We start from the raw sequence: 16,569 nt of genomic DNA, 5'->3' as shown, positions 1-16,569 counted from the left end.
AAAACCTTCGTCATGTGTCTATTAAACAAGTAGAATATGTTATTCGCAATGCTATTATTTTTTCTTATTCCTATTTTGATATTTTTTTATATTCGTTTTTTTATGACTAAAAGAACGTGACAATATAATTTTTCATTTAAGAGAAAATAAGCTGAGAATATTCTTACTTCTGATAGAGCTATTTGATCTTATCGTTTTTTAACACTAAACTTTACATATGCTTACTGCAGCTGCCGGTAGGAGGGGTAGCGGGAGGGGTAGCAGGAGTTGTGGCAGCTGTTGTACTATCACAAAAATCATTTGAACCATAACTTTCCATAACTCCCATTAGGGCATCGATGTACTCTGTCAAAAAATTCTACGTGTTAGTTGGGTATTTTATCCACGAAATGATTCTTACATACAAATCTCATAATTGTTATCTATGAAACTGCCTTCACGAGCTATACTCTTTTTTTCCTTCAGCAATCAGATGTACAAATTCAAATTTATTATTTAAAAGCACCTTACCAGTAACTCTGGCATAAACTCCTGGGTAATCGGGTCTGGCACATCCATAACCCCATGAAGTAATACCAACCAAGACCCATTTGCCATTGTCTTCCACCACTAGAGGTCCTCCAGAATCTCCCTGGAAAGAAGAAAATAATTGTTATTTTCATATAATTTTACTTGTATAAAAAATACATATTAGTTAACCCTTAATGAACGGGTCCCCCTCATATGAGTAACAATTACAGGCGTCGAGTAGTGACGGAGTACCTCCTGGCGATTAGTGAGCATGAATATTATGCGTCATCGATTTGGAGAGAGGTTCCATTACTTCAGTAGCCCATATATTTACTAATGGCGAGTTTTAGACTGGCTCAGCTTGCCGATTCTTGGCGTCTCATGATCAGTTGTGTACTTGACTTCAAGGGGACCATGTGTGTGTGTCTCTCTCTCTCTTTCACACATGATGTTGTTCTACATATTTACTCATAGATATACCCAGGGGTTGCTGTTGGTTTTATGTCCTATCTTCTATGATAGTATGTCAGTTAAAATTGCAAAAAACTAATGAGAAAAAACATGTATAATACACAAAAGTTCCCGCATCTTGGACTCAGTAAATTTACGTAAATAATTCACCACATAGATACTCAGAATTTGATACTTGTTTTATCTGTTATGATATTGCGTGAGTTTAATTATAATTATACAAAATAAATGAAAATATTATTAGAATAAATATGTACAGCTTGGTAAAATTTACGATTGTCTTGTAAAAGAGGCTCCACAAGAGGTTGCAATAGGGGTGCTATTTACTACATTTTTTTTAATTCTGTCATTAATAGCATATAGACACACATATACACTCTCTCTCTCTCTCTCTCTCTCTCTCTCTCTCTCTCTTAAATTAGCCTACCTCAGTGTTTTCCGGCTTTGGGTGCTGCATATTGATTTTTTAGTCAGACTCTTAAAAAACCACAATCCACCACGCATTTGTTGTGGTGTCTTTCCTTAAGCCCAGTGGCGGCTCGTGGCTATCATTCATAGGGGTGCTATTTATTACGTTTTTTTTTATTCCTTGTCATTAACTGCATATACACACACATACTCTCTCTCTCTCTCTCTCTCTCTCTCGTCATCTATCCTCTCTCTCTCTCTCTCTCTCTCCCCACTCCTGCTAAGGAAGGCTGCAAAACCGCTACCTAAAGCTACTATTTTGAATTTTACTCATTGACATTAATGTGGTTATCATTTTTTCCCATTTACTACAACTCGCCACTGAGTTGATTATTCTGCATTACATATCATTAGTATCGTCACTAATTTGATCGCTATAACTAATAGTAGATATTGATTATTAAGCCTTGACGAATTTCAAAACCATTTCAAAACACACCTTCTCCCTCCAACAGCTAGACTAACACTGCTCGAGAGGGCAATGCTCCCTTCCCCTCTATGCGCAGGCTGTCCACCACATTATCATCCTGCTATCAAAATTAGAACTTCTGAGCACCGCAGTTTCACATAGTTTCAATTCATTAGCTTTTTAATTTACAAAAACAAAAGAATGATAATAATTTTCCAAGGATTGTTGATAATCTATACTTAACTTCTCATATTCCTGTATCTGTTCATAATTTTGTGCATATATATGAAATCTATAGGGGTTGCTGCCCTTCCACAGTGCCTACTGACGAGCCGACACTCCATTAAGTTCTCTTAGACCAAATTTCTATATGCAGCCGGATATTCTTGGAAACTGTCACTTATTGTTTATCCAATACAACTATATGTCCTTGGAGGACTGATCTCACCATGAATAAGATTGTTCCTCTTTTTCTACACTATTTGTATCTACAGTATTTATAAATATAATACAAGTTTATTTTTCAGTAACCATAGAACTATGATAAATGTAGATATTTATCCATTTTAAATTGCAGTGGCTTTGTTTATCAAATATGCATTTATTGAACTAGATCATTTCTCATCCAATGCTGGATACAGATTTGATGTTACCTAAAGGACTTTGCAATTACCAAAAAGCTTTAATAATGCAAATAACTGTGCTAGATTTTTCCATTTTAGTCAAGAAAATATTCAGGACATTTCATCAGTAGTAACTGAATTTTCTACATAGCTTCATTTATTAAATAAATAGTTCAGTAAAATATTTATTGGGAAAAAATAAACATAGAGGATGCCAACACGCAAGAAAATCGAAAGAAAAAAGAACATTTTATGGAGAAAAACCAAATTTGTTAAAAGCAGTTAAATAAAGAAAAAAGAGTAATATAAAAATAAGGAGAAAAATAAGGTGAAAAGGGTCAGAAGAAACCCGAGGATAACCAGAATCTCCATCTGCTGAAGATTTTAATGGTACAAGTAAGGGTGGAATTGCATGAATAAACACTACTGTAAAGAAAAATGGAGAAAAAATGAATGATTTACGATAAACTGCCTTCTATTTTACGGGAGATTACTAGTAATGACTTTGCTTTGCTCTAACTTGCTGTTATAAATCGATTTCAAATGATTATGCGCTCAATTCATTACTCATATGAAATACAAAATAATTGCGGCAAAATAATTTATGTCGCAGCGAATATTACACAAAAACACAATGAATGCCAACAAATTGGGGAGTTTGTTGGGAGTGGCTAATTTTGGTCTTATGATGAAAGTGGAGATCACATTAAATATAAAAAGGGATAGCAATTAACTTGGTATAAAAGAGGGTCTAAGACAATTTTGTATATTGTCTTACGAATATATTTAGAATTATATGTAGAAATATATAAGAAATCGGTGAGAAGACACCAGATTAAAAAAAAAATGATAATGGATGCACAGCGCAATGTATGATTTAAAAATGAAATAATATTGACGATCGTTAACTAATACTAATGAGTGAACCTCAAAGTTCCATATGCTCCATAAGAGGAGATGCTTGAATGGTTAATGTAAGTTGGATCAAAGTGATGAAGGTAAATTATTACAATATAAAAGTTGGTGGCAGGATAATGGAGGAGGCAAGCTCTGGAGTTGGTGAATAAGTAAAGTCATAGAGTGTGCTTGAGTAAAAGATAGGGGAAGACGACTTGTGAAGACCAAATTTGAAAATATTGACGGAACGTAGTTTTAAAATCTATTAATGGAAACTTTGTTTCTACCGTGAATGAATGAAAATAAAGTGATAATGTATTGGAGGTAGTAAACCAATCGGTGTATGATGTAGGAGGCAGGGGTAGAAAATGTCAAGAGAGTAAAAATTTTAGTACTTGCGTGTATACTCTATTGTATTGCAAATGAATACTGAGTTCGTAATACAAACAATGATCAAAGAATGTGGGAAGAATGAGCAATGATAAAACTCACCTGGCAGGCGTCCTTGCCCCCCTCAGGATACCCAGCACAAATCATGTTGCTGGTTATCTCACCATCATAGTTTGCATTACAGGCTTCATTGGTTACAATTGGGACATCCACTTCATTGAGGATATTTGGTTGAGAACCACCTGATTGGGATATGTAATAATACTATTAGGTGTAATTATGGTTTCGTTATTAATTCTATTAGTGTTTGAGGAAATTGAATGAAGTTTCATATGTAATTTACTCTCATTCCAAGTGAAGATATAATTCTGATAACAAGAATAGTTATTTTCTTTTCTTTTACATTAAAATATAAGGATATCAGATCTACAGGATTTTTATTCTGATTTCCTTTTACCAATATATACATATGAAGAACAAATATTCTTCATTCTACTTTTACATTTTTCCTTTATCATTTTTACATTTTTACTCTCCTAATAAAGTTGTTGATTATGCACAAATGAAACATAGACATATAACGAGAGAGAGAGAGAGAGAGAGAGAGAGAGAGAGAGAGAGAGAGAGAGAGAGAGAGAGAGATCTTATTTCATTCATGAAATCCAACTATTTAATACCAAACATTTGCAGAGGAGTTCCTTATCTTTGTAAATCACAGACTCTCTAGAAATAGTCTTAAGAAATTTAAAAGACAGGCAGTGAATTGATTTACAGTTCTTTTTAGTATAACAAAAATCATATAAAATCATTTAATTTCTTTTTCAAGGCTATGATACCGAAATATTTTCCTATTTACATAAATTGAGAATAATGTGTTTAAATAGTAGTTACTATTGTTGGTCTTGTGTATTCTGAGAAATTCAAGTTAAAATAATTCAGATACAAGACAAAATATCACAAAATATATGTATAAAAAAAAGAAAAAATTCGATGGCGGAAAAAAGATCGCTTTAATGAAAGAAAGAAGTTCGATTGGGAAAGTATTTAAGGAAAGTAAACGAGAAATAATAGAGGACAGGGACGAGAAGAGAGACAAAGAATACAATAAGGGAACATTTATGGCTGCAAAATAAATACAGTTGAAAAACGAAATTGAAGAGAGGAAAACTAGTGAAAAAAAACTCTAATAGGAAAGGAGGAAGATTTAGTTTGAAAGGTGAAGTAAAAGTAATAGTAAAACTTAAAAGCAGCAAAAGTTGGAAAAGAAGGAAAGGAACAAGGAAGAATGAAGGTAGATCTTAAACGATATACATATAGAAAAGACAAGAGAGGTTTCAGTACCTTCACTAAGTGTTCCCCAGCCTGAGGTTATTGCCTGGTAACCACTGTAGTCTTTGGAGGCATCTGGAAAGCAAACGGGCTTCACGCGATCGCTAAGAGTTGCAGGGGAAGAAAGCAAAATAATCCCAATGTCATGATCCAATGTGGATTCGTCATAACTGGAGTGATAACCGCTGTAAGCTACGCCAATTCTCTGTTGAATTGCTGTTGGATTATTCAAGTCGTGAGCGCCCAGAAGAACCTCTGTCTCTATGTCGTAATCTATCATCCTGGTGAGTGAAAAAACAATCATGAGTCACATGCGATTTTTTTATAACTTAGAAACAGATTAGTATAGATTTACAGAAAGGAAATGAATCTTTCATTAGTAAGCTAATTTAGAAACCGTGTCTTGTGATTATTCGCAAGGTCTACCTTGATTTTTTCTTGAATGTTAGGGATTCAAAAGTATTTTTCCAAATACAAGTTCACTAAAATAAATAAATAACAAAATCTCATTGGAGGATTAACGCTACCTTAGTTGTGAGACTTTAGGGATTTTTATATTTATATTTGTGTGTGCATTAATATATAATAATGTGATTTCTTAAGCAGATGATTACGATTCTTAATCTTTAAAATGAATGTAACTGAAGGAGTTAGCCAAATCATCTAAACAATACTCGACTATAAAACTAAAAACCATATATTATTTTTCATTATTATCATTCACGCCGTCAGTCTTATACATAAACTTTTATACCTTTCTCATTTTTCTTCTTTTTCAATAAATTACATTCATCAAATTTACGGCATAGCACTGATACTTCTCATCGAATTATACCAATATTTCTCTTGTGGTATTTGTTACAAAGGTAAGATTTTTCTGTAGCAAATTAAAATAGAAAAAAAAGAGAGAGGAGAAGAGAGAGAAGAGGATGAGGAGAGGAGAGAGAGAGAGAGAGAGAGAGAGAGAGAGAGAGGAGAGAGAGAGAGAGAGAATTATGTTATCGTCTATTAAATCATCTGCAAAATTTTATGAGTCAAGTAAATTTTGACTCAAAAATTCCCTTCAGAGGTTTCATTGATTTTGGAATACATGCTTAAAAAATAGAAAAGAAATAAGTATAATAATTACTCGAATTGTTGTGAATATTCCTGATATATATTGTATAACATAATTCCAATATGTCTTTGATTGAATGTGAAGACATTCTATTATGACGAATGAGACTAACAGAATTTGTTTCTCTTCTAAATGTGGTATTTATTTGTGAAAATGAAACCAGACTATTCATTATCCGTATAGAATACGTTTAAACAGACTGAAGCAATGCTGCGTCAGAACTAACCAACCAAGGACATTCTGATCACTCTATAGTCTCAGTAAGACTAGTAACGACGACGTTGCACTTTATACTTTAGAAGGTGCCACCTCTCCAAATGTTGTGTTAAGGAGGGTATTTGAACACTCTTCATGATTTGAGAAGTGCACAAAGAGATCTTATAAGGCACATTAAGGCCTATCTTGATGATACCTAGACTGAAATTTAGATATTTTTTTCAAGTAGTATATCTATATTTAATTTCACTTTGCAAGAGAGCTATTGGAAATATTTCTCTTACTAAAGGGAAAAAGACAGTTTGAAATATTACTTAATGATTTCCTTTCCCATTTAAAAGTACCTGGATTCAATTTGAACTCATATATCCAAATTAATGGAAGGGTGAAACAACTCTGAAGGAATTTGAATGTTTTATGCGTAGGATATAAGGCACCCGTTTTAAGTCATGGGAAGAATCACTCTTTTCAACTAATTTGGAGAATGATGCATTTGACACGTATAACTTTATTTTGAAAAGCCAATAACCATTTCTTAAGGAATGGCATTTTCATAAATATTCGAAAGTTCTAATGATGGTAGTTTCTTACGCTTTGATGCAGTGCGCTGCCGTCACAACAAGTTCGTCGTTGAGCAGAGAACCTCCGCAGAAGACGCTGCTGGATCCAGCATAGACAAGGGCCACTTGCCAGGGGTACTCATTGACCTCGGTCTCGATTCCTCCAACGATGCGGGTCACTCGGTTCACAGTGCCACATGATTCTATTGGTACAAAATGAAATAAAAGAAACAATGCAATTCGTAATAAAGCATTAAATGAAAAATGGTCAATTTCTTGCTTCAAGGATATGTAGTTGCACTGATATGTCGTTATATAACTATATCGTTTTCAGAGAGACTTCAGTATCCCCTCACACGAATCCCAACTCGACTTACATTGAAAATTATGTTACCTATGAACTGGCGTATGTACAACAACCATCTCAAATTCTATTGGTAAAAAACCAGTGGGAGACTTCCGTCTCGTTTTAACATAAAGAACTAAAACTTCACACTCACGGCAGGTTTTCTCTGAAGATTGAGTTGTTGTTGAAGAGATTTCGGGGGAAGTAGGAACCGTTGTAGTTGGTGGCACTTTGGAAATGAAGAAAATTATTTTCAGTTTATATTCATATTATTCTATTTTATTTTTGCATGCACAAATAAATATTCACAAAAACAACACATTTGCCAATACCTGTTTGTTCTTAGCCTAAATGACAGTTATTTATGCATTATAGGCTCATAAGTTTTGAGAAACTCGAAGTTTAATAAAATAACACATTATTTCTGTTGCTTTCGTGTATCAGCCCTTTTGTAAGCTGTAGGTGCTAGAATAGCAAAACTCAGATTTGGGTTGCTCTGTAATAATAATATTAACAAAGATTCCTTTGATTTATGATGACTTTCGAAATTCAGCACAATTTAATTTATTAAAAAGTTCCAGTTGTTCGATATAAGAAATTGCAGCAAAAAAGTAGAGAAAATAGATGAGTTTTAGAATTTAAAATTGTATTTATTTTAATAAAGAAATACAAAGATATGATTCTTAATAGAATGATCTTCAATTAGTAACATGGCCAATCACAAAATAAGAACAGGTTTTGCAGAACAAAAGGTTAAAGTTCATCTTCGAATAGAAAGCCAAAAACCTTTTGTTATATTTACCTGAAGCAGAAACCCTGCAGGTGAAACCTTTCTTTGTCCTTGTACTTGCACTAGATCTGAAGTATACGTCCATGTTGTTACCGTCGCTTGTTTCTGTGAGTCCATCCTTGTTTCTGCAGTATCTGTGTTTAATGAGAGTTGTTAGTGTCATAGTCTGCCCATATTGTAACAAAGGTTAAAGCTCTTTCATTCTTTATCACGAAAAACGTATTTCCACCATTAGAGAGAGTATTTACCATTGTTTACAATAATACATATTCTTATTTCAAGACGAAATTGACTCACTAGGTAGACTCTTTCAACTATCATAGTACAAACTGTATATATATAATAAATATATTATTATTATATATATAATATTAATATAATAATATATAAAATTAAATATAAATTATATTTTTATATATATATATATATGTATATATATATATATGTATATATATATATAACATATAAAATATATATGTTATATATAAATAATATATGTTAAAACTATAGAAAATAATCATAAAAATAATTATAATGTTATTATTATATAATATAATATATATTATTATATATTTTAACTTTATATGTAAAGTACCATCTTATTTGTTTACCACCAAAAGCTTATTTTCTTCATTAGACTAGGAAAAGAATTTTTCATCGTTCACAAAAATAAAGAAAGTAAAAAAATTGCTTCAATGATAATTCTGTGAACGCGGTAGGGAAGAACGTGCAAATAACCTCAGTAATTGACAAATAAAAAAAAATCAACCTGCGGTAGGTGCATTCACCAAATGATTTTATATTTTGACATGTAAAATAAGTCAGGGTCCGGAATCTTTTACTCTGGTCAAGCTATATGGAATAAGCATGTGTATAAACAAACAGAGATACATAGGTCACAGACAGTTGACATGAAGAATGACACTGTTAATTATGAAAACCTCAATAATTGGAATTCACCCTGTAAAAACAGGATAAATATTCGCTAAAATATGATGGACTTAGGTAATCTCGTACACAAAATTTGTCAAACAGATCATGCCTTTACTCAGTGGATCCTTCATGAAATCTCACAAGTTAATGGAAAGGTACAATTCATAGATACCTTTAGTTCTAAGCATGTGGTGGTAATAAAAATCTCACAATTTTTTATCACAGTAAAACTGAAACAGGAAACCGGAACGAAAGTGCTTTCAGACAAAATGATAAAATTGAACAGGTAGACAATGAATTAAACAAATATGGGAAGGCATCATGGAAGTTTGTGAATCATTGAAAAAGAGAGACTATGTAGACATGGGTAATACATATATTTCTACAATAAGAGCAGTCGAAATTTAAGGCCAAGTACTGGAAAAGCACAAAGTAATCGGAGAGAAATAAGCGAGATCAAACATGTATACAAGATGAATATTACAATTCTTTTATGCAATAACGAAAGAAATCTCTGCACACAAAAAATACTGTTTATAGGACTACAAAATACTAAAGATGAAACAGTAAAAATCATATGAGATTATCTTTAGATGATATGAATGCAAACACCTCATACGAACAAGAAAAGAATGAAGGATGTGTTGGTCACTGAAGGCCTTCAAGAATATACAAAAGAATCTCCTTTTTTTTTGCTATAATTAAACTTGCCAGTTAGATGTACTATTATCAAGTAAACTGACATCCAAAATAAACTTGGACATATTGTGTGTAATATGAACAATGTTGATTATGTTATTTTTTCGCGAAGAAAAAATAACATAAGAAATATTAGGAGCTAAAAGGAAGAGAAGTTGGCACTATAAAGCATTTTCATTAAATATGTAACACAGGTTAAGATTATTCCAATATGATACGTAATGTGGTCTTGTTGAGAAATCTGTATTAAATAATGGATAAAACCACATAAGAGTGGAGTTTCCCCTGTCGTATTTGACATTCTCCTGGATTTTATTATGAAAAAGTAGGTTGATGGTGGAAGAGGTATTCACTGTTCTAACGATAGAAATACGATACTTATGAAACATGCCGATGATGCTGTATTTATCAAGCAAACACCAAAAGATATAGAACACTTACTTCATAAGATTTAAGAATATCTAGACATCAGTCCAGATTAATAAAGAAAATAAAGTATATGGCGAAGGCTAGTTCTTGCAAACAATTGTGACCAATTCTTTGCAATCAGATTTGTAGTACAATACAGATTGAAACATGGTACGACAATGAAAGTATCTCTGAAATATTTTATTGGTGGGAGAATAAATCCTTAAAAGAAAATGAGAAGTCCTTTGGCAGGCTAAAGCGAGCAACTTCACCATATAGTCAAATTAGCAAGTACTTTATGTACATGATATAATGATAAACCAATGCTCTGTGTTGTAAGTAAAACTGGTTTTCCTCCATAAGCATTCCTGACAGATGAAGCAAGGTTCAAGAGAAGCTTGATCTTTACTTAGATTTTAGACTGATGCGTAATCCATTTATCATATGTCAAAATTTCAACTGATGGGTTATATAAGGAGCAATATTTAAAATTAAGATTAAAAACCAGTCAAGAGTATCTTTGTTAAGAGGTGTACAAAATCTCACTCTGCCATATTAGTTACTATTATGTAGATTATATTTCTCACTCACCTATATTAGTTACTGCTATGTAGATTATATTTTGCATACGGTTTTCGACAGGGGATGTCATATAAGAATTGGAATTCCAAGCAAGCAAATCATATCTAGCTAAGTGCTAAATATTGTAATTACGGAAAATACCTCATAATAATTATGATATTGGTTGGGATAAACTCTCTACCAAGATGGTTCATAGAATGTTCTAAAAGGTCCACAATGATATAATTGTTAAAAGTTCGTGTTAAACTGTACAAAATATTTCCAACCTTTCAGAGAAGGGTTCAAAAGCCTTTATAAAGTTTACACGAGCTTACAAAATTTATATTATTGTGGACCCTTTAAATCTTGATATTAATGTTAATATTTGCCACCTACCTTTTACTGAGTCCTTCTCCTGTAATGACCACCGATGACCTCTTACAAGGCCTTAATCTGAAAACACTACATGATATTGTGAGCTTGGAGTCTGGGGAGGTTCCCTGAAAAATAAAATGCCATTCTTGAAAGGAATGAACTTTGGAGGAACATAATACTTGACATGTCAGTCCTTAAAGATGTTAACTCCGCAAAATTACATGGCAATAGTTTCTTTGTGAGCTTTTTTTTATTTAATGGCGTTAGGTGCGTAATTCATAAGATAAACTTTTATGCAAGGTTTTGCCCTTTATCAAACATAGTTACTCTGGAAAAGCTACAATGAAGGCTGCAGTGTCTTGTACCATTCATGATAAATTAATTTTGAATAAAATATTGAATAAGAACAAACCTGGAAGGTCCACCTGCATCTTTCATTCGGAGGATATCTTCCGGGGAAATTCTCCGACTTTATCGTCACCGTCTGGCCAGGACTCAGACTGTGAGAGCCGCAAGTGACACCATCGTCTCTTTCTAGGAGTGGAAAAAAAAGAATAATGAATTTACTGAATAGCAGACGTTACGACACATAATGGTCAAGCAAGTAAATAGATTTCAAGCAAATAACATTCATAGCATAGATGAGCACATTTCTCACTGAAAACCATACAGAACATATAACTATTTATAAAATGAATATACATTTCTAATAAATTTATATGGAAACAACGTAAGTGAATTTTTTGGTAAGCCTCAAAGTCAAAAGCGACTTAACTATAAGTAAACATATTAGCTCTGTATTTTCCTTTGTCCTCCCATTAAGTGAATGGTAGTTTCATCGACTAATTAGGGTAGGCCTTACACGAGAGGCTGTTTATTAGATGGAGCAAACATACATGTAGATAAAAAACTCACCATATATCTCAGGTTTGGATTAATTCTATGAATTCAAAAGCTCATACTTTAAATTTCATTTACTTAAAGTCGGATCAAAAGTAAAAGCAACTAATGCAAGTATAATTCAAAACTCTATGAAGTTTTTACAATCTTTGACATAAGAATGTTTTGTAAATCCAAATTTTTTACCCTTTTCCCCGTATTTCTTCAATATTGCTGAATTCCAGTAACTAATAATATTCCAGATTTCTTAGTCGCATTCCCGATAGGTTTTAGGTCTAATTTATCAGTATTTCATGTTTTATTAATTAGTTTTGAATTAATAGCTAAGTACATTATCGTCAGATAATTAAGTACAAATCATTTAAGACAAAATAGATTGGAAAACGTAAAGCAAGATGTGATGCTATAGCATTACTTTTTTTTATTACTTGCGTGATAATTCTGAATTATGAGTAAACAAAACAATTACGTATTTAAGGTTAAGAATTACCTTTAATATATAGGTGATCTGTGGTTGCAAGTGACAGTTTTTCTTAGTTTAACTGATTATCGAAGACCGATAAATCCTAGCTTTAAAATACCCATAAACATTTTTTATATTGTGTTTTAACAAGGGAAACTAGTTTTACTCGTCATACACAACATTTTATATTAATAAATGCCATCAGCTGTATGAAGTACTTTGTCCTTTTTTCTGGAAGACACATTGCTCCACTCAGTTACCATCGAGTCTTGTGAAATTCATGTTTTCATCAACGAATTACTTTTATTTTAAGAGGTTCCCATTCTGTCGAAACATGAGATTTTAAAATATATGATTTTCCATATTTTTAGTGATGTTAAAATGCATACCATATCCTAAGTTCCTTCAATTGTTAGTTCAGAATTGTTTTAATCAATACCATACCCTAAGTTCCTTCAATTGTTAGTTCAGAGTTGTTTTAATCAATACCTTGTTTATTAGCTAGTCGGTTTATGAAGGCGTCGAAGTTTCGGGGCATAGCAGTCCATCTGGGTTGAATGAACGTTTCATTTCTAGGTTGTATGGTAAACGATCCTCTCCCTGATGGTACAAGGATCCACCTGAAAAAAGGAATGGAACCAATTTCCATGAAAATCAGGGACAGATCAAATAAACTGTAGCACAAAAGTCATCATACCTCAAAAGAAACCTCGTAACCAAGATCTAGCTCTATCGTCATTCTTCACTTATAATAACCTACAACTAACGCTGAATTACTTTATTGAAAATTTAATATTCTACCCTTGCTTATCTTGAAAATCTTTATTGATGTTCTTTTTCTACACATCAACATCTCGTAATCGTATATATTTTTCATTGTCTTATAGACATTCATTCTGATGAATAATAACATATTTTAGAATATCATTAGACGGCGTACAATTAGAAACTACAATTGGCCACTAATGAAAAGATAATAATTCTCTCTCTCTCTCTCTCTCTCTCTCTCTCTCTCTCTCTCTCTCTCTCTCTCTCTCTCTCTCATTTTATTATTCCTTTCTCTCCATCTCTTCCTTTCTGACTATTCATCATAGTCCATAGGAAAAGTTCCTACTCTTTGCTATCCCAGTACTACTCACATTTCTTTCCCCTTCCACCAGACTAGTTACATACCATGCTTAACTTTTCTTAATTCCTTTTAGTTCTGGCTTTCCTTCACTATAAACTTGCCCTTTTCACGCGGCTTATTAAGATATACAGTATTAAGTATATCAATGTAAAAAGGTGTAGGAAATATTTGTGCATATTTATATACTTACGTTCCATTTCCATTCGATGTCGGAGCAGAGCTGACACACCAAATGCCCTGCCGATCATACACAAATTAAGATATATGAGAAACGTTCTTTTAGTTATAAGCATATGATTTAAAGAGAAAGTGCTCAGCTATAACTGAAAAATAGCATAGGATCCCTTGAGTTACGATACAGAAGTCCAAAAATTATGATTAATACTAGAAGTAACGTCCAGTAATATTGTACTTAGCTTATTCCCATACCATGAAGTTCCCTTCATTAAGAAGATTAACTTAAGGCTTATTAGTTTTAGGTTATTCCTTTCAATTAAGACGATTAACTTAATCCTTCCCTTAAATTAATTAAGGCGAGTTCTTTTATCTTAATTTTAGATATCACCCTACATTATGGAATTGAATTGTATTTCAGCTATTATAGTTAAAAGTAATTTTCGCTTCAAGTTACTTTGAGAGAAAACTCGTAGACTAGTGAGTCACAACTGTAATTTTTTCAGAAATACCAAATACAATTACGTAATATTTTATGGACTGATGGGAAACATTCCTGTTTATATTATCTACATAAGTTGTCCTTATATCGAGAGTTGGATTCTGGTGTCCTTACATCCTACAATGAAGTCCTACAATGAAGGGAAGAAACTCTAGTATTCAGTGAGCGGCCATACGAGTTTGATTGACCGAATGTGTTGTGTACTGTTGTGGTGTGTGTAGACTTGCATTTGGCACTATTTAAGTTTTTTTTTCTTTCTTCCTTTTGTAATCCCAGAACGACCATTTTTCTATCCTATATTTTCCACAGGTATTCTCACTCTCGAGAATTTGATTTTAATGTTCTTGCATTTTGATTAATCTAGATTTTCCATCATCATAAACTGCTGCAAAGTATTCAAAATTCTCAAGTCAATGTGAATATTAACCACAAATATTGCAGTGCTCTTATCTATACTACTCTGATTGAGAGTTGTTAGTCGCGAAGTTTGAGGAAATTTGCTCTTTGTATAACTTTAAGAATTTACAAGATTGCTCTTTACTCATCTTCAGATACATAAACGCCTAAAAATAAAGAGAGAGAGAGAGAGAGAGAGAGAGAGAGAGAGAGAGAGAGAGAGAGAGAGAGAGAGAGAGAGAGAGAGAGAACTATGTTTAATTATTCCCAAGGTAATTCAGATATGTTTTCATCAAATAAGAGACATTTATCAAGCGTGAAATCTGTACCGAAACCGGAACGTTTTAAACGCTTCAGATTTTCGTTTCTTTCTTCTAGACAAGAAAAATAATAAACGGGTTCTAGATATGATACAAGGGTTTTTGCCATTTATTAGCACTAGAAAAAGAACAGAGTTTCACAACAAAACTCAACACGAATATATCTAGAATCAAGCTTATTTACTCATATATATAATATATATATATATATATATATATATATATATATATATATATATATGTATGTATACACACACACACACATATATATATATATATATATATATATATATATATATATATATATATATATATATGTGTGTGTGTGTGTGTGTGTGTGTGTATACATATATATATATATATATATATATATATATATATATATATATATATATATATATATATATAAAGTTATTTGCAGTAACGAGGACAATCAAAGTCTGTTCCTAATTATATTTTAAGTAAGAGATAAAAAAAATGTGTTGTAGCCAAATTTAGATTTCTCCTACTTTGGAGGTAAAATATCGTTACAAACTGGATGTGTATCACATGTTATGTGGGTCTCTGAACAAAAGTATTTCCTTGATAAATTATCTAAGAAAATGGTGAAACGTCTACAGTGTGTCGATATATTATTCAAGCAATTTACATGAATCACGTATAAATGAGAGTTTTAGATTCACAGAAGCATTTTCTGTATACCTCACCTTATGACCAATTTTCTCATGTCTTCATCGGATACAGTATACTGAGAAGACTTACCGAATATTCACCACTAAAACACCCGAGAAGAAATACAAAGTCAGCTCGGAGGCCGAGAATGTAGCCATACGTACCAAGAGGACTAATCCTATGGAAAGCTTCACCGATTGCATCTTGGCTTCGGCGGAATTTCCAAGTTATCTTTCTGCGGGAATCTCCAGACGACGTGGACTGACAACTGAGACTACAGTTGAGAGATCCACTGGCTCTGTGGAAGGGTCGTATCTGATCCAGCTTATATGTGATCAGGATGAATACATCGGTTGATGACGCATCTCTTTACGTTCTTTCCTGGAACTTATAAACACCTGTGACACATTAGCCATCACTCTTACGCAACTCCTAACACGAAAAGCATACGAGTAGTTCTTAGTAACCATATTCGATTATAAAGCTGTTTATTCACTTTTTAGATCTCATCTAAATGATTATCTTTCTCATACCTGCTTCGCGTCAATAAAAGAAAGTAATTTAATTTCCTTAATCCTAAGCGATTACGCAAGTGAAGTAACCACCGCTAAATATGGATGATTATCAGTAAAAAACAGTATAGTCAGAGACCCACTTGAGGCTTTCGTTCAAAAAATGAAATTTTGTTGGACCTATCATAAAATAAAACTTAATGTAGTGTCTTAGTTGTTAAGAGGGATGCCTAAGGTATCTCAGAAAGTAAGATACTTTTCCAAAACTCATTGCAAAACTACTTTTTTTAAAAGCGTTTAACGCAAAAATACACGGTTTCTCTCAAAATAGATCGATTTACTAAATATCTAATTTTGAATGGTAAGATCAAGTCTAGATTTGATCCCCCATTACCGACC

At 32.6% G+C, this 16,569-nt stretch overlaps 1 protein-coding gene across 1 annotated transcript in view; it reads right to left on the bottom strand.

Moving 5' to 3' along the window:
- The window catches only part of LOC135211657 (transmembrane protease serine 9-like), a 27,649-nt gene extending 11,697 nt beyond the window's left edge, over positions 1 to 15,952 (bottom strand). The window contains exons 1-12 of the mRNA XM_064244923.1: positions 15,823 to 15,952; positions 13,785 to 13,831; positions 12,955 to 13,085; positions 11,515 to 11,636; positions 11,124 to 11,227; positions 8,139 to 8,260; positions 7,491 to 7,565; positions 7,022 to 7,193; positions 5,110 to 5,378; positions 3,871 to 4,010; positions 511 to 631; positions 226 to 345 (exon numbers count right to left, since the gene is read on the bottom strand). Of these exons, the coding sequence (XP_064100993.1) occupies positions 226 to 345; positions 511 to 631; positions 3,871 to 4,010; positions 5,110 to 5,378; positions 7,022 to 7,193; positions 7,491 to 7,565; positions 8,139 to 8,260; positions 11,124 to 11,227; positions 11,515 to 11,636; positions 12,955 to 13,085; positions 13,785 to 13,831; positions 15,823 to 15,861 (1,462 nt within the window). The 5' untranslated portion in view covers positions 15,862 to 15,952. The remainder of the gene's footprint in view (positions 1 to 225; positions 346 to 510; positions 632 to 3,870; positions 4,011 to 5,109; positions 5,379 to 7,021; positions 7,194 to 7,490; positions 7,566 to 8,138; positions 8,261 to 11,123; positions 11,228 to 11,514; positions 11,637 to 12,954; positions 13,086 to 13,784; positions 13,832 to 15,822) is intronic.
- Between the last annotated feature and the right edge of the window lie 617 nt (positions 15,953 to 16,569).

This window comes from Macrobrachium nipponense, chromosome 4 (genome assembly GCF_015104395.2).
Source record: "Macrobrachium nipponense isolate FS-2020 chromosome 4, ASM1510439v2, whole genome shotgun sequence".
Lineage (NCBI taxonomy): Eukaryota > Metazoa > Arthropoda > Malacostraca > Decapoda > Palaemonidae > Macrobrachium > Macrobrachium nipponense.
The sequence above is the reverse complement of the archived record's forward strand: the minus strand, read 5'-3'. Positions and strand labels throughout refer to the sequence as shown.